The 18,684-nt window shown below is 38.9% G+C and overlaps 1 protein-coding gene across 3 annotated transcripts in view; it reads left to right on the forward strand.

The window, feature by feature from the left end:
• LOC137274251 (glycine receptor subunit alpha-1-like) overlaps positions 1–18,129 on the forward strand; it is a 69,706-nt gene extending 51,577 nt beyond the window's left edge. For all 3 annotated transcript variants that reach the window (XM_067807343.1, XM_067807344.1, XM_067807342.1), the window contains 7 exons: positions 3,024–3,106; positions 7,030–7,097; positions 9,020–9,258; positions 10,030–10,112; positions 12,157–12,306; positions 12,637–13,031; positions 13,766–18,129. In XM_067807343.1, the coding sequence (XP_067663444.1) occupies positions 3,024–3,106; positions 7,030–7,097; positions 9,020–9,258; positions 10,030–10,112; positions 12,157–12,306; positions 12,637–13,031; positions 13,766–13,939 (1,192 nt within the window). In that variant the 3' untranslated portion in view covers positions 13,940–18,129. The remainder of the gene's footprint in view (positions 1–3,023; positions 3,107–7,029; positions 7,098–9,019; positions 9,259–10,029; positions 10,113–12,156; positions 12,307–12,636; positions 13,032–13,765) is intronic.
• The last annotated feature ends 555 nt before the right edge of the window (positions 18,130–18,684 follow it).

Genomic DNA, 18,684 nt, shown 5'->3' on the forward strand with positions numbered 1-18,684 from the left:
CAGGAAACGGGATGGCTACAGCGTTTGGAGTTAGGGAGCCGCACCGTTCATTTTAACCCATTTCAACGAGAGTGTCAGTGGTCATTTAAGAAACTTTCAGGAGAAAGGGGGATGGGGAGGTGAACACCACTGCACATGCCCACATCCTCACTCCTCGGAACCGCCTATCGATTAGAGTGAAACGTCATTTCTGTATTTAAACATCTATTATAAGTGATATATGAAGTGATGTGACTTTGCAATCCTTTGTCGCCCTAGCGAGATTCAGAGACATCTGAAATACGAAATTGTAATGTTAACTAACTTATTCACATTTGTACAGAAACGAGAAATCCTACTTGAAAATTATGGCTACACAGAACGAAAAAAGACCCCTAATGTTACTCCGATATAACCGTAAATATATAGCACGTATCCGGAACAGTTCGTAATATCCAGAGGTTAGTTATAAACGAAGTCATTACACATGGATTAATAAAAATGGAAACGCTACCTTGCTGTTAGAATTAGTTTTAGGCATACATGAAAGAAGGAAATCAAATGAAAGATAGTAGATAGAAGATAGTAACGTGGACTTGTGAGCAAAACATTCTTAAAAACGCTATGATGTTCCAGTGAGGCTAGGTGACGTATATTGAAACGTCAGTTGGTGGGAACGCTTTATCCCACCTTAATCAAATCATTTTACCTTTTCCTTTTATGAGTTTACGCATCAATTTCCCTTTCATGGTCATCGCTTATCTATGCTTTAGTAGTAGCAATGTATTCTCTACGGCCTCACATTGAGTAATGAGTTCACAAAGGTCATTCTGAACGCCGTAAACAGATGGAATGATTACATGGTCAAGCTCTCGCGAGACTCAGTGCCGTCCTTTTATCAGAGCTATTCATACCATATTAATGATCGACCTGATAACCCGGCTCTTGATCAGGTTCATAAAAATCTACTACAATTGTCTTTTTTTCAATCATTACGACGTTACGTCTAATCGGTCTCGCTGAAAGCGACGTTATTGTAACATCAGTTTCCGTAATGACAATATTTAGGTTTTATTTTAATGTAACAGCGTAAATTTTTATTATTCATCCTGTCAAATACATGTCTCAATTACTTCATTCCAAGATATATCAGAATATCTCTGATGTATACGTATTTGAACGCTAGAAATGTTTCGTGCACAATAAGCAGGTACATATGTGTAATAACCAATTTTGCAGAGTTTTCAGAGTTTTGCTGAACCTTTCTGGTTAGAAATTAAGTAGCTTAGAACGAGGACGCTTGTTTTAACTATAATAGTTCAGGGAGAAAGTGTGCTTTATTACACTATACATGGTGGTAGAACGAACTGTATTTCTTTTCTAAGATGCCGTATTTAATAATTTCTAAGCCTGTTTTCGATTGATCTATGGCAGAAAACAAAGGACGGCGTCTGTGAGCTAAATTAAGAATCCTCGCACAGGGCTAACTGACGCGTTGTTCTTTTGACGTGTCAGCCCCCTACGTTAAGACAAACGTTACTCGAAAAACAAATGATGAACAGCTTGGTGACGGTTTATGTTCGGGTTAAATATCTTCTCTAGACCATTTTAATTACGTCTGTGATTCTCTTAAATCACACAAGGCAATATGACCGTCTCATTTCTACTACCAACGAAAGTTTAGATCAGTACATTCAACTGAAGCTGACAAATCTTGCGACATTCCACGATTGCATTGTGGGAATGTAAACACTGCAAACATTACCGTGTCTCTGTAAAGTTTTGAGTCGAGCTATGAGATATTTTATCCTTCGGAAAACGTAATGTTTCCACCAGTGATGTTAGCTGTGTGATGCAACTGCAAACCAAGAAACAGGAAGCGACGAAGCAGTTTACTGTGGGAGGCTGTACGAGGCGATGGCAACTGACATCCATCGTGACGTCGGTACATTGTGACGTAATGCAAAAAAGTTTGATCACGAGGGGGCAAACTGGAATGGCGCAGTGACGTCAACACATTGTGACGTAATGCAAAAGTGCACATTATGACAAAGTATTGTCGGCGCCTTTGATCTTTCACCGAAGCATCTTAGAATCCATAATACAGCGAGACAACGTTTAAATGGCGTTCACATACAGTATGCCAAGATGGGGATTTGAACACGAAACGAAGCATTTTGGGTGAACTGTTTAACCTATATGCTACCCACGGTTATCTAATCTATGCTAATCACAGTTAATGAGAAAACAACACTTACATGTAACCCACTTATTCGTAATAATGTACATGTGGTATCCTAAGGTTGGGCTAGACTGGAGTGAGTGAGGGAACAGAAGTCCTGTTACATCACGGCCCTATGGGCTTGATATGAGACAAAGGACTAAGTTGGAGTATGCTGGTGGATTGAGTGAGTGAGTGAGTTGGCTTCAACTCTGTTATGAGCATTGTTACTCGTGATCTTGATGTGGGAGGGAGACCCGTAGTAATTCATGTCATATACGTATATTACCTTGGTGTAGCCCACATGCACGGTTGGGACAGACAAACATTATCAGAACAAACAAGGATTCGAACCCACAATCATAGGTTTCGTTACGTGCCACGTGGACGCAGAGCTGATATTTTATGTTTCGCGACCACACAGCAATATCCCATCTATAAAGTGGTGGTCTGTAAATAATTGAGACTAGACCAGACAATCCAGTGATCAATAACATGAACATCGAGCTATGTATCGATGATATGTGGCAGTCAAATCTGCGAGTCTGGCCATATGATCCCGTAAGTCGCCTCTTGCGGTCACAGATATGACGATCTAAGCATAAATGTGACCGTAACTCCACTACCTTAACATAGACTTAATGTAGTCGTTAAGATTGTGTACACAACACCCTGAACAACAAATTAATCGAAATCGAACAGCAAATTCGTACCGCCTCCGAAACATTACAAAAGTTTGGACTATGCCAGTGCTTGTCTGTGTGTTACATGCTTGAGCATCACATTTGAACAATTCTCAACAAATGTTATTGTTATTTTTCAGATCCCAACTTTTGGAACTACTTCTGAACACCGCCAAAACAGGTGACCAGGATGTCAAGAACACGCCCCCGAACTATAACTCAGGTAACCGCTTGTTGCAGTCAACAGCAGTCATCTGTCTCAAACACCAGACCCTTCCAGTTCTTCTGTTTCTATCTCCGCGTTGATGTTATCAACGTGCCTGAAAGGCTGTAGTATGTGGGAACACAACTATAACACCTTGAGTTGCTGGGCTGCCATAATCCCCCCGATTCAAGTCCAAAATAGATTTAACAAGCACCAGGGCAAAGGGCTCTGGTGTTTCCTAGGCAATGATTCTTCATGGAATTGCACTCGTTCGTACTTCCAGGCCTTTAAGTTTCAACTACGTCACGTGCAAATTATAAAACGGAAAGTTTGTAAAAGGGTTTCGGACAGCCTTGCTTCACAACTTAACCTCTGAAAGTTTTACCCATGCATATATGTCAGTCATGAGAGGATATAGAAACAGGAGCTTCACTAAAAATATGATCGAGGTTACTTTCATTTTAACATTGTATCGCTTTTGTAGTAAAATCGTACTGATAGTCAGATGTATATGTATATGTTTGCTGCGTCGGGATTCTTGACGATAATATTTTAGATAAAAGATTTTAGATTAAGATAAATAATCCATTTTAACATTTATTCTCTAATATGGATTTGACTCGATTTAAACATATTTATTCAAGAGAATGGATATGCTTAAAACAAATCATGCCCAACTTACATGAACAATGTTAAAATGTGTGTTTTTCTTAAATTAAAATGTTTACAATGGTTCATTGATGATTTCCAACAATTCAACTTCTTTTAGTATGGATACCCTCTTTTGTTTCGTGAGTGCGACGTTTCCCTACAGAATTTTACACTGTTGCTAAGCAGACATGTAAAATGGGCTTGCAGAGGATGGATATATGCTGAATGTTACATAGAAAACAACATAATTTAAATAATTGACTAGGCAGTAAGCATATAAAGCCTGTTAGGAAAGGCGTGGAAGCCAGAGATGTACAAATCAAAGGGGAAAGTTTAGAAAGCAGAAGATGTTTACACAGTTGATTGAGCTTAGTGGAGCATTAGTCTTTAATGTTGAGGTTACTGAAATGCAGTTGAAGAGCCGCGTGGTGATACAGTGTGTGGACGAATGTTGCCTTAACTTCTTACGCTCTGGCATTAGAACTTGGTGCAAGCTCACGGGAACGTAGGGTCATTGGAGTTTGTTAAATAAGACAACTGCCTTACGGCCTCTAAGGCAGGTGGCGAAGTACACCAAATGTTTGAAATTGCATTTATTCCCAGGGATTTCACTTTTACCAGCTGTGGTCCAGTTCGCTCACTTGTAAAATACATCCCCACACTTATTGTTTCTTTTAAGAGCTTGCAGGAGCCATGCTGTCCAAAATATCTTAATCAATCAGCAGAATTCTGAATGTTTTCTTAAGAACTTTGGAATTGGGGTGAAACATAACGCATGTCAACCAGCTGGCTTACACGATGTGTGGGATGATAATTTATCATTCTTAAAAAATCATGTAATTGGTAATTCAAATTTAGGTTTGCTAATCCACCGTAAAATGAAGTGTTGAATGTTTTTTCTAAACAGACGTTGAAGAACGCCGGTCTTGTTTGAATTGCTTTGGGCAGTTCCCATGCTACTGTGAAATGTCTCTCTCCCCCTCCCCCAGTAACAGTACACGTTTCTGAATTGACTGTTAGCCACCGGCACCAAATATGTCAGCCAAAAACACGTAATAATAAGCAAGACAAAGGCCACTAGAGCTTCACATACATTAAGATAGGAAGGTAGTGCGGCTTTCTGCCTCATACAGTATCTGGTAGTCCAGGCTTTGTAAGTGGTAAACAGCCACGTACATAAATCAGAGGTACATCCGGTTGCGTTATTCATGTCGACTCGACCCACACGGCTAATAACGCCGATCCTTATTCTTCTTAAAGGTGTAATTGATGCAACATTGGATATCAATACGTCAAAAGGTACCATACGGATTTGATCGGCTGTATTGACATATATCCAGCATTTCTTCTACGGGTGTCAATGCTTCTTGTATAATAGGATACTGATCCCTGCTGTTATACATCATTCTGACAGTAAAAAATGAAGCTGATATTATTTTTTGAATAGTGTAGCAATTATAGGCATCTGGAACCCTTCATGAAATTTACACAGTTCCTCCCATCAATCCTTCAGTAAAACCCTGATGTTGGTCGGCTTCCAATTGAATTCCTTTCGGGCGTCGAGGGTCTTGTACGATCTGGAACTCTTGAGAGGAAATGTACCATTACGTTAGCATATTTTACTCAAACTGCACCTAGTTGTTGGAATTGTTCAAATTTTTCGATCAATTAATGCGTTTTTTATTACTAATATTTTATTCCTAGGTGTTTTTACATTAGAAGTGATGTACATTGATTTGAAGAGCATGCATTCCTTCTAATTTTGTTCTGTGGATTTTGAGTGCTTTGAGTGCAATGATTTTGTGAAACTATGGGTCATGTGTAAGAACAAGGTAGCCTTTACTGCAACCAAATAAAATAAGGTGCAGTTGAAAATTTAGTCTGCATGATTCTTGAACGTCTTGCTGATAGCACTATTGGAAAAGCGCAACCAAATTTATTTTAAGCCTTTTCAAAAGATGAACACATCATTGTAAATTTGGAGAAACACGGACCCTGATGTCACAGTAATTGTATGAGTGACTGCTTTCAGCAATATTCATGTCATATTAAACAGCACAGCGAAAGCCACGAGCACGTAAGTGCAGACTTACATGGAAACATTGTCGGGGCAAACTGAGATTCGAACCCAGAATTATAGATTCCATACGTACCCAAGGCACGCAACTTTGGGCAAAGCGAATTACAGTGCCTTGGACGACTGTCGACGGGCTGCCTCCGATGTTTAGAAATATATGTTGGCTTGATTGGGAATTCTTATTGATGAGATTTCCCTGTCCATATGTACATATTTTTCATGTGCAAAACGATTAGCCGAAGACAGTTTTCATGCTTTCACACCAAAGAATTATTCTTGAAATTAGAACAGGACCCTGAAGATCCGGGCTGGAATTGGTTACCATCAGCCCATGCTTTACTGGTCAGGCTTGCTAGCATGGTTGACACGTCATCGTATCCAAATCCGTTGACTGATGCTGCTACTCCGGATTGCCTGTTCCAGACACACTTACTAGTATTTACAGATCGCCGTAAAATGGCTGAAATATTGATGAGTGGAGCGATGAACAACAAACAAACTACCTCTTTCAGAAAAGGCGGGGCAGTCGGCTAAAATGAAGCTGACTTGTGTCATCTTCATATTATGTACAAGTGTAATTAATTGTAATTTCAATAAGGGTATGTTTATCTCACGCCTGTATTTAGTTGTCAAATCATTAAAGTAAAAGTGGTGTAGGGGAGAGTCATCGCCCCTGTTTTCTGTAATTATTATCTTGAATTAAACTGTTTTGTTTTGTTTTTTTCTGAATGATGTGATTTCCGTCTCATTCATAAAGGTTAAGTGGGATAGTCTAGGGGGTTCAACACTTGAAAAACGGGTACAATGTGTAACTGACATTTCTGGTGTACCCTGAACAACACTGGACAATACCTGAGCGGTGCTTTAAGTGCACACTCACTCACTCACTCACTCACTCACTCACTCACTCACTCTATTCCACCAGTGAGACTGTTCATGACGCACTGAGGTAAAATATGTCATTTCTCTTTAAGCTATATGGACATAGATACTCTAGCTAGATACTGGTAACAGGCAGCTAGGGTTGTATTCACCCTGGGGACATGAGAATACAATTTGCATGGACACAAGAACCGTTGACCAGACACATATGTATAATGCCGTGCGCACTGTTCTTATGTAGAGTCTTGCGCCAAATAGCAGACCATGTGTTTGGTGATGATATGGTTATTGTTTTAAATCACCACACTCATTTATGTTTTGTTGTTTTCAGAAACGGCAACAGATATCGAGGTTATGTTATACGTGGATAGCATTGACTCAATCAACGAAGCAAATATGGTATGTACCAATCCTGCAAGGCTCTGGTATATAATGTTATGTTTAAGCAGTAGAAATACAAAGACGCATTTCATACGAAATCTTTTTCCTAGATGTTACTTCCTAGGCTTACAAAGTGCACACTGCACATATTCATGCAGGAATGGTTCAGTGAAAGGATGAGAACTTTCTACAGAAAACTAAGTGAACCATGTGAGAGAAGAATGACAGCATATACACTGAAGAATTTATTTTCAACAGTCCATGCTTGCCGTAAGAGGCGACTTAAGTGCTAAAGCGAGCTGACGTGGTTAACACGTCATCGTAGCGCAGTTCCGTAGATCGATGCTCATGATGTTGATCACTGGGTTGGTGCACACCTGATTATTTACAGACTGCCACCCTATAGTTGGAATATTGCTGAGTGAGGTGTTACACATCCAAACAACCAATCATGTGCTTTTCAGAAAAACAGCTGGCGCCAAAGCTTTTCCCATGCTGAAGTGTTAATAAAGTGTTTCCTGTAATGTTCTAGTGTCCCTTATCATATCACTTGTTATCATAAGTTTGAAATATTCATGTAATTACACAAATAAAGCTTTGTATTTATTTATATGGATATGCTACTGATAACTTTCCTAAAGATTTCTAATTTATATAAGTAAAGATAATTTGGGCCAAAGGGGCCTTACCAAAACATTTCTTTGGTAGCAATTTACCGCATACTGAAGACATATCAAGCTCTCGGTTATATTAATAAATTCTTCTTAACACTTCCAACAGCGTTGGCATATCATGGACATTTCTTAAGATTCAATAAAGCAAGAAGAAAATTAGTGGTTTGCTTTGATATTTCTCGTGAATTCGAGACATGATAGTACACAGACGGTTTCTTATCTTTCTTCCTCACACATACTACTTTGTTGAAATCGACGAAAGATAATGTTATCTATTTTGAAAGGATTTGACCTGAAAACCATTCCCTGTTTTTAAAGGTTTAGATTATATTTGTAATTCCAAGGTCCAAACATTTCAAGCGATTTGTAAACAATTATATATCAAATAAATATACTGACAATAAAAGCCGACAGTGAAATTTAGTTCGTTCATCAAATACATGTTAGTCGATCATTTTTCGTTTTTCGCAAATATGTGTGACTACTTGCAGATCTGAACTAATTCGTTAAATTACAGACTGTCAGATCTGCCGGGCATAGCAGGGGCAACTGTTTTGACCTGGGCATAGATATCAGTTTTCCTTTTGCATAATTGCCAAGAAGAATACGAATTTCATCTTGAAGGTCAACTTTGTTTGACGATAATAACACATTTAAGACATTCATTCGAACCCCGTTAAGTCGAACTGTGAAATCGTTCGGAGTAACGCGTTGCTGTTTGTAGAGATAAACGAGCTCAGAAAAAAACCGTGCCGAATACGGTATTTTCGATTCAACTCGGTTTTGCTCTATGTAAAATTTTATGTTACCGTACATACGTATCAGTAACTAAATTATCTATATTGATATATGTATATTGATCAAATTGACCATGTTCGTTCATTAATAACGTGGACAAGCAAAACAGATACTGATTTCGAATTCAGTAAATATGTACAATGAATCAGTGTAGATGTCAGTAAATATGTAAAGATACATAATCCCTGACGGAATCAGTAATATACATAATCACTGAAAACATCAGAAAATATACATATATACTGATTATACACATTTGCTGAAACATTGGGTCGGTGGTGGTAACCCAGTGGGTAAAGTGTTAGCTCGTCACGCCGATGACCTGGGTTCGATTCCCCATGAGGGTAAAATGTGTAGTGGTATTGCTGGAATGTTGCAAAAAGCGGCGTAAAACCATGCTCACTCCCTCAGTACTGTATCAAATACAAATGTATCAGAACTCATGGCATTACTCCACTTGTGTTTCAGGACTTTACCTTAAGTGTCTTACTGCATCTACAATGGAAGGACACACGTCTAGTCAGCTTTAACATTGGTCCCTCATTTGGAAATCTTACTTTTCTCGAATTTGACTCACAAAGTATTCAAAGGATATGGGTGCCAGACATATTCTTCCCAAACGAGAAAAAGGCAAGCTTTCATGACGTCATGATGGCAAATCAGATGATGCGATTGTACCGTGACGGTTTGATTCTCTATATATCCAGGTAAGTAACGCATTGACGAATTTCATAAAGCTGTCTTCGGAAACTGGTCCTTCTTTAATATGTTGTTGATCAATTAGATTACTGTTTAACTTTGTTGCATTTCATACGCGAGAAAGTACCAGGATTTGAACTGTACGTTACGTGTCTGTGTTGGCCTTGCGATCATTGATTATTTGTTTGTTGTTTATCCCGACATTCTCCGCATAGCTATAGGTAACCGATTCTAGACGTGGCATTTTAAATATTTAAAGTGTTCGGAAGTCACTTCGAAGCCCCGGGTTCCATTCGAAAAGTGTTTTTCATTGGAACATCACAAAAGCCAAGTAAACCATACTCAATCACTCATCGGAGTGTGTCTCTCCACACAAAAAAGACAAACACAATGTCTCCTCACTTCAACCCCTACTCTCCTCATCAAGCATTCAGGACAACGATGGCAGCCACAGTGCGACTCTTGATGTTATTCGGAGTGCCCTTGCTACCAGACCTAAGCACCATCACATCAAAGAGCTGACACCCTTTCGAGAATCCACCAAATCATACCCTATCCTGCCTGTAATTTCTCCGACGCTGTCGTAATTAAATGTATTGCAACGATCCAAGATGCCTTTTGAAAGAGACCCGTACAGAGTCCACACAATGTACCAATGAAGATGTCCCTGGTCCAGATTAATCTAATTCCTGTATAGCAACCAAATAAGTGCCTTCGGGGTGAAACGATGAGATCAGCTTCGAATGGATTTTGATGCTCATTCTTTCGTTTAATTTCAGGTTATCGATGACCTTGAGTTGTCCTATGAACCTGCGGTACTATCCATTCGACAAACAATCGTGTTCGGTTCAGATCATGAGCTGTAAGTATTGTCATCACAGTAGCTGCGCCAAGGGAAATTGCTTTCGTCCCCTTGGGGTTGTATTTATAGACGGTTTCTCCCGTTCGTGATTGATTATCAAATGATGAACAGTGGGCACATCGTTGCATCATTAAACGCTGGTCACGCCCTTATGTAACCCTTGGGAGAGAAGATCGTAATGACACTGCCTGTTATAACCGTCTCCCTTTGAGCCATCACCCGATCGTCTGTTTGTTGAATTGACCAGATGACGGACATTAGATTGCGGTGCTCACGTTCTCGCTGATTTGATTGATTGGCAATATTACAATTGAAATTAATTGATTTTCTTTTTGTATGGGTAGATTTGATTAGGTTCAACACCAGTGTATGACTGAATACAGTTTTGTTAAAAAGAAAATGAAATTGATTGAAAGACTGAATCTGATGAGGTATTAGGTTTTAATTTAATTGCTTTCTTAGTTTCTTTTCCATCACATGGGATTGGACATGCGTATAAACAATACGAATCTGCGCTTAAAAGAAACTCAAGAAGGCATTTCATTGGGGCATTTGGATATTGCGTTTGGCTATTTCAATACAGTTTGGCTGAACTTGCCCAGGATCATCACCGAGAAGACGTGATCTATTCCTGTACATCCTGTAATGTAACTGTACATTGTGACTAAGTCTCAAGTCTCAACAGGCGCAGTGGCGTAACCTATTGCTAGTATTAAAGGCATTAGCTCTTCATACCGAAAACCTAGGTTCGATCCGTCACATGCGTGCATTGTGGCAAGCCAGTTTCTGGTGTCCCCAGCTGTGAAATTGCTGGAATATTGCTAAAATGGCAAATATATATAAAACTCTTGGGTCTATGGCCGGAAACGTCGGGCGTCAGTAAACACAGTTCTGCATATTTAGTTTTACACATTATTTGAATGTCCCCGTCCATTTGTCGCGATATCGCGGAGGTATTGCTTTATGAAATGGTGATTTCTCTTTCGACAACTATATATTTCCATGCAGCAAATAAACATCCAGATTGCGATGTTGCTATAGTCGGTGTAGCCATGCATTGAAATTGACCTACTTCCTTGACAAATCAATTGTAACTGTCACGTTTTATCGGAAATTATTTGGACTGATTTTTACAATACCGAATGAGCGTCCGAAAACATTTTTCTTCAAGAAATAACAGAAAAAGGATAATAATTGTCACAATATGGACAATACCTCTTTACCTGACAGGGATGTGCAGTGCAAAGTATCGTTTCGATTTTCTTATTTCTGAAATATTTACATATTTGGAGTTTAAGCAGAAACCAAAGGAAGTTGTGTTGAACCAAAAACTAGCTTTCTAAATTGGGGATGATCCCCGATTTCTCAAGGAGAGGCTCAGTGCAAAGTTCTATTTTGATATATTTAGAATTTTTAGAATTATCACAAACTCTTGATTGGAATAATGTCCGACATCAAAAACTAATCAACCAATAACTTTAAAATCATTTCATGGATATTTTTAAATTTGGTCAATGTATTCTTAGGTCATGAGGAAGGTGCCGTGTGCGATACAAATCGTGTATTTTTGTCAAAAATAATCATTATACATCGTTAGTCAGTTGATGTTAGGTGTCCCGGTCGGAATATTAGTGAGATCACATTGTTTGGCTTTAATGAATTGACATTTTTTTTATTTACAACTATCGCTAGTCTTTGACTTTAAAAGTTTATTATTTCACTGAGGCGATTGGAGTTCTAGTGAGCTCATATTTTTTTACTTTTCTGAATTAGTATATGTTTATATTTACAACTATCGTTAGTCTGTGGCTTTCAACCTTTATTATTGTTTTACAGTATTACATTTTAACTGTTTATATGTCTATGCGCCTGTCCAACAATGTAAAATAATAGATTTAGCTTATCGGCTGTGTGACCTTTGAGGACAAGGACCATTTCTCTTAACAACGCGTTCATTTATTAATTGTACCTCTTAACTCCCAGAGTGAAAACTTAGTCAGATGCAGGTATATGTCATAATGCATCTTAACATCGGTATTTACAGTCGGGTACGCCGAGGACAAACTAAACCTTAAATGGATGAATTCGTCCAACAGCGAGCCCGTTGTTGTTAACGACATCGTGGAGTTGCCTCAGTTTGAAGTGACAGGATCCGAACCCAACAGATGCAGGAAGAAATACCACCAGAGCACAGGTGAATATATGATCGATTAATATCAAGTTCTCATCAGAAAACCTCATCAGGGTTGTTTTCGAGCTGTTGGAGAATACAGTGTGTTCATCTTGAAATAAGGTATGTAATAAATCGGTATGGTGACGCTCATGTACCTCACACTTATATAAAAATTGGGTAAAATCCCAAACGAACACCAAAGCAAAATGATGACACTTTAGTATGTTCAACATGTAAATCAGTATCAAATTACGAAACTAAAATACTACGTTACGGTAAAAATGTACATCAAGTCCATTATGTTTTTACAGTGTGTATGTTATTTATGTTAATATTTTGTTTTGTTCACAGGCGTTCACAGCTGCCTACAGGCGAACTTCTTCCTCGCCCGGAACATCGGCTACTACGTGGTCCAGATGTACATCCCTAGCATACTCATCGTCATGCTGTCCTGGATCTCATTCTGGCTCACTGTCAACTCAGTTCCAGGCCGCATTTCATTGGGCGTGCTTACCGTACTCACCATGACAACTCAAAGTTCAGGGGTCAACGCCTCACTTCCGCGCGTGTCATACACCAAAGCTATTGACGTGTGGATGTCTACCTGTCTGGTGTTTGTTTTTGCGGCACTGCTTGAGTTTGCTATAGTCAACGTCTTGAGCCGCAAGGAAACCCTCTCTGGTTTCACAATACGCAATGTGTTCAGTATTCCTAGAGATTTGGAAAAAGGGGATCAGCTGAAAGAGGTAAATATAGCTTTGTGTTAGGAAGTGAGTTGCGTGGAAGTCGGTTAAATCCTGCTCTGAGTATGGCTTTAGCCGCTTTTAGCAATATTGCAGAAATATCACGGTGAGGGATACCAGAAATGGCCTTCACACATTGTACTCATGAGAGGAATCGAACCCGGGTCTTCAGCTTGACGCTCGAACGCTCTAACCACAAGGCTACCCCCAAAGACCCCGGGAACACCAGAAATGGACTTCACACGTTGTACCTATCTGGGAAATTCAGTTTTCTCATGAACTTATTGTTCCAGAAACCACTAAAACCTACATATTTATTCGGGATAAGAACATTAATTATATTTGAACATGGACATTTGAACAAGTTTAAAATAAAAGTCCAGATAATATTTGTGTTTGTTGTTTAACGCCGCACTCAACAATATTTCAGCTATAAGGCGGCGGCGGTGTGGAAATAATCCAGTCTGGACCATCAATATTCGCATTTGGGATACGATGACATGTGTCAACCAAGTCAGCGAGCCTGACCACCGACCCAGTCAGTCACATTTTACGACAATCATGCGTTTCTGAAGACCAATTATAACCCTGGACTTCAGAGGCATTCAGATTATGTGAAATCTTTACTAACCCATGCGCAAATTTCTCGCGAATCTGGAAATGACGTCTTTCGATGTGTTCTTCATTAATTTTGTTTTCCACTAGAATACTACATCAGAGTCTGTCTTCTCTTGCAGCAATCCTCACCGTTGGACGGCGGCACACCTCGAGACAGTTATAGTTCAAAGCGACCAGGCAAACGTGGAATAGTCTACGCCATGTACTTGGATGTGGCTTCAAGGATCGGCTTCCCCGTGGCATTCATATTGTTCATAATGGTGTACTGGCTGTATTACATCAACGTTGAATAACATTGAACTGGTGTACAAAGATGGACAATGGTGGACAAGCCTCCAGATTATCTAACATATGGAACATGATAACGAATGATTCCTGATGATGTATTGACAAACAACGGCGACAAGGGTTGTGATGCTGTATTTTGTGACGGACTAGAAGGAATAACTGTATTCCCATATGCATGGTTTAGACATTGCAACCAGGTGCGGAGTACTACATGAACTGCATAAAAGGTAATATATTGTGTATATACATGTGTATATACTACATGGCATATCTGAAGGTCAATGTACAGCTTACTGGACGGGATTCCTGTATTTATTTGGACTGTACCAGCTAATTAGCATATCTGAAGGTGAAGGAATAGCTTACTGAACGGAATGCCTTAGGTATTCGGACTATGCCAGCTTAATAGCACATATAACAGTGAATGTACAGCTTACTGGACGGGATTTGATATACAGACTGTATAGCATTTCTGAAGGTGAATGCAGAGCTTATTGGACAGAACTCCTGTGGTTATTTGGACTGTATCAACTATATTCCATATTTGAATGAGAATACTAAGGTTGTTGGACGCAACTCTTGTGGTTATTTGCACTATACCAACTAGTTTGCATATGTGAAGGTGAAAGGAAATCGTATATTGGACTGGATTCCTGTGGTGACGTGGATCATACCAAGAAAATAGCATATTTGAATGAGAAGACTTCTATGGGACGGAATTCCTATTTCTAGTTAGACTCGACCAACCATAAAGCGTATTTGAATGTGAATGCATAGGTTACTGGGCAGAATTCTTGTGGTTAGTTGGACTATACCAGCTATATAGCATATCTGAAGGTGAATGTATAGCTCAATGGGCGGAATTCTTGTGGTTATTTGAATTCTACCTGAATTTATAGTCTCTAGAAGTAGGTGTTGGCATTGCCAGAATGATTAAAATTGTACGAATGTGTCTTTTATCAGAGAAAAATATTTTCCGGTTGTCATTATGAGGTAAAGTCCTGTCAGTGAGAAGGGTATCAAAACAACAACAATAATATCTTCCGTGGTCAGTGTTTTGAAATTCTGGTGAAAATATTCGACCGGACGACATCTGCTTCCCTCGTGCAATTAACTGTTTGATGCTCTTCGTCGTCAACGGTGTTTATTCTGAGGGAACAAATAAGGGCTCGCATGAAAGCACAAGTGTTCGGTTGTGTGTTTCCAGGTTTCTACACAAGCTATGCGATACAAAGCTTGTGAAGACACCTGGCAAAAAAGGGACACTTGTGCTTTCACGATCATTGTGTGATCCCTTATTTTTGTCCCTCAGTATACTTTACATGTAGGTTTCTCAGACAGGTTGAGCAGCGACAATCATACTAAACCATATCAACACCTTTCTCACTGCAAGATATATAAATATCACCCGTGCAATGTTGATATTACTTGGTGTAGCTATGCCATTTGAAGAGTAGTTAAAGTGAGGTGTTTCGCAACACGATATTGGGCACTTCAGCCACACTGTACTACACATTTTCTCACTGTTGAATTTCTTTTTGTTAGCAATGCCATGATATGAATGGTCGTATGAGTGTTACCTTGTCTTACACATTTTTAAATTCTTGCCATGTTGCAATGTGTTATATACTATTGTTTATATTGTTTCATATGAATCACCACAGTACCGGTGACTGTCCCTTTGGTATTAGTCCATCTCTTGAGATGAATCCTTCAAATATATGGCACATTACATGTTGTTTGTGGTGATAAGTATGTTTCTGTATGCACAATGCAATGAACGTCACTCTGTGACTCGAAGCCATGAAACGTCGTAAACTGGAACTCGGTCAACTCGATGTTTAAAGTGGCGGTGAAGTGGCCTTTCGGCTAAAGTGTTGGCTCGTCACACAGATTGCTTTCATAGGTACAACGTCTGTAATTTATCTCTATTCAGCTTAAATGGCGTTTCAAAAATACTAGAATACTGTTAAAATCGGCATTGAAACCAAGTCACCCTTTCAAACCTTGTAGACTAAAGTATTTTAGTGACAGTATTTGGTTCGTGTCAGTGTGTTTCACTCTACGGTTTCCTGATCGTCTTCACAAACAATAAAGTTAACAATCGGTAGACGTCTTGAATCAAGATCCTTCTTCCTCGTTACCCTTACGCACACAGCAGCTGATCACTGAAGTATGCAATCCGGGTATTATTGAATAACACGGAACAGGAGATGTTTCAGTATCGCTTAAATGATTGTAGATTGTTTTCCCATTTAACACTCCCTCACTTAATTAGGTACCTGCTTTCTGGCAATACAAATCTCGAAGTCCAAACATTTCAATAATCACCGTCATGGCTTTAGCATACGTAGTTCTTGTGCAATACTGGTCAGATTATGACCTTTCGTAATAGCGATGCTCATTAGTCAATGTATCAACCCTCACCGCGTGGGAATATCTTCCGTTGATACTTTTTGTATGTCATTTCAGCGCTGTCTGAGCCCCGACCATAGTTCAAGAATTAAGTTCGAGAGTCTACTGAAAAATCAAAACGGCTTGTTCTTCACATCATATGAATTGTTGTCTGGACATGTGTATTGGGAAAAGCTTCAGTAATGTTTTATTAAGAATAAGTTTAAGCTTCTGTGTTTTTGAAGCAATAAATATATAATATACAACTTGTGATTGGATACCCTGATTTATTTATACATCCATACACACATGGCAGTTATATGTTATACTATTTATTCACCAATTACCGATGTAGTTGACCATCGTTTGTAGCTTCTATGTGTAAGATGTAGAACAACAAATCGACGTGCCTTCATGTTTTCCTAGAAGCTTCAGATATATGCATATTCTAGAATATTACATGTGTCTGTCCGATGCAAACCGTTAGAATAAAGTGAATGTTGTGTGCTAATCAAACCTGTATAAGATAATGAACATCCAATTTATTTTGCAAAGTTTGTTTAAACATGGTTTCGGCAGTATGCCCACAGTTCAGACGGGTCGATAAACAACTGTTGTGTAGATATAGAACACTGATCTCATATCGTTATCGTTAACTTGTTTTTGTCTTTCAGCTTATATCCATAAGCTCAATACACCTGTTAGCCTTTGCAAGCTAATCTGAGTGTTTCAGAAGGTCAAGTGCAATATTGGTGTTTGTCTTTGTCATGTTGCTTCTCGAAAAGAACCGACCTTCTTTGTTGGACAAATGATGCGTTTTAAGAAAGGAATGCTGCTTGAAGCCAATCACCATAGCTATAATTTGATTGAAGCCACTTGTTGAACCATATTATTAAAACAGTGAGGGTAATTTTAAGGCATTTAGTTGCTAACGAAGAATTTTAGCTTCTGCTTTTTACCATACTGATAGTATGACGGAACCAATATGATGAAATAACTCGATTACTAATTTCAAAGCATTTGGGTCCTCACCAACAGTTTTGGTTTCAGCCATTTACACAGTGATGATTTGACGGAACCAAGTTTAACAGATTAGTAGTATTGGGTGAGTTATGTCAGGGTATTTTAGTTGCTGTCCAAGAATTTAGCAATTACGTTTCCAAGAACCCGAAAGATATTAGGTCACGCACATTATTAGGTTTCTTGATTGGATGACAAACGAGTGGGTGGGGCTTGAGTTGCAGTTTTCCGTATGGTTGTCAACCAGTTTGTGTGTTCATACAAAAGTAAGAATTATATTAAGTTGTTGCTGGTGACTTCTGTATTTTAAAATTTCGAGTAAATGTTAATGTTTGCATAATGGGGTTTACGCGTTAAAAACGACATGAACAAACTGCTTTTACGTGTATTCAGAAATAAATTCAAAATATATTGGAAACTGTTCTGAATAATATCGCATGAGCAGTTTGAACCATTCTTAATGATAAAGACATAGATGCAAAATAAAATCATATTGCTATCGTTTGATATAATGGTATTTTCTTGTAACATATACCTTCCAGGTGTGAGTGAAAGGTAGGCATGTATTTATTAACAGGTATTTATTTAAAGCAGCTCGCATCTTAGCGTATTTCTACAATCACTTGGCACCAGACCCTTCAATCTTTCATGCAACACACTTGTCTTACTTTTCTTGTTATTCTGTTAGTCCACATCTGGTGGAAATTTGATTTATGTTCAGACGTGGAATCATTGTTTGAAAGACTGTTTGAATGATCAATAAAATCACAATATTTCTGTACGCAGTGTTCTGTTTGTAACATCTGACGGGAGTTGCTCACTCATGAAGTCCTGGTTCTATTCCGAAACCTTGTTCGGCATCTTCAGTAAATGTGGCGAAGTGATTCAGCTCTCAGACGTTCACCGATATGTGAAACTTACGAGCAACGATTGCGTTGAAGAACCAAGAAATATAATCGGGCCAAGCATGATTCGACCTCAGGATCACACGTTTCTTTCTAAAAGAAGTAACACTACACAGCAAAGGAGATTCATGCTCCCATTAATAGGTAAGGCACTGGTAGTAGAGATGTACACCCCTTTCAGCAGCGAAACGGGACCGATCCTGTCAAAAGAAGCTCAATATGCGCACAATAATGGACATTTTATATCTTTTGTATGTTGATATATTCCTGTTTTGTGTACTGCAGTCAGCCGGTGAAGAAGCGTTTTATACTATAATTAGAGAGAGATATGCTGTTAGATAAAAGACCGCTGCTGTTACTGATGACGTCATATATGATGTAATAAGGTGCCAGTGGTGACGTAAAAGAGACGCCATTGCTTATGTGACCAC

This window comes from Haliotis asinina, chromosome 2, assembly GCF_037392515.1.
Source record: "Haliotis asinina isolate JCU_RB_2024 chromosome 2, JCU_Hal_asi_v2, whole genome shotgun sequence".
Lineage (NCBI taxonomy): Eukaryota > Metazoa > Mollusca > Gastropoda > Lepetellida > Haliotidae > Haliotis > Haliotis asinina.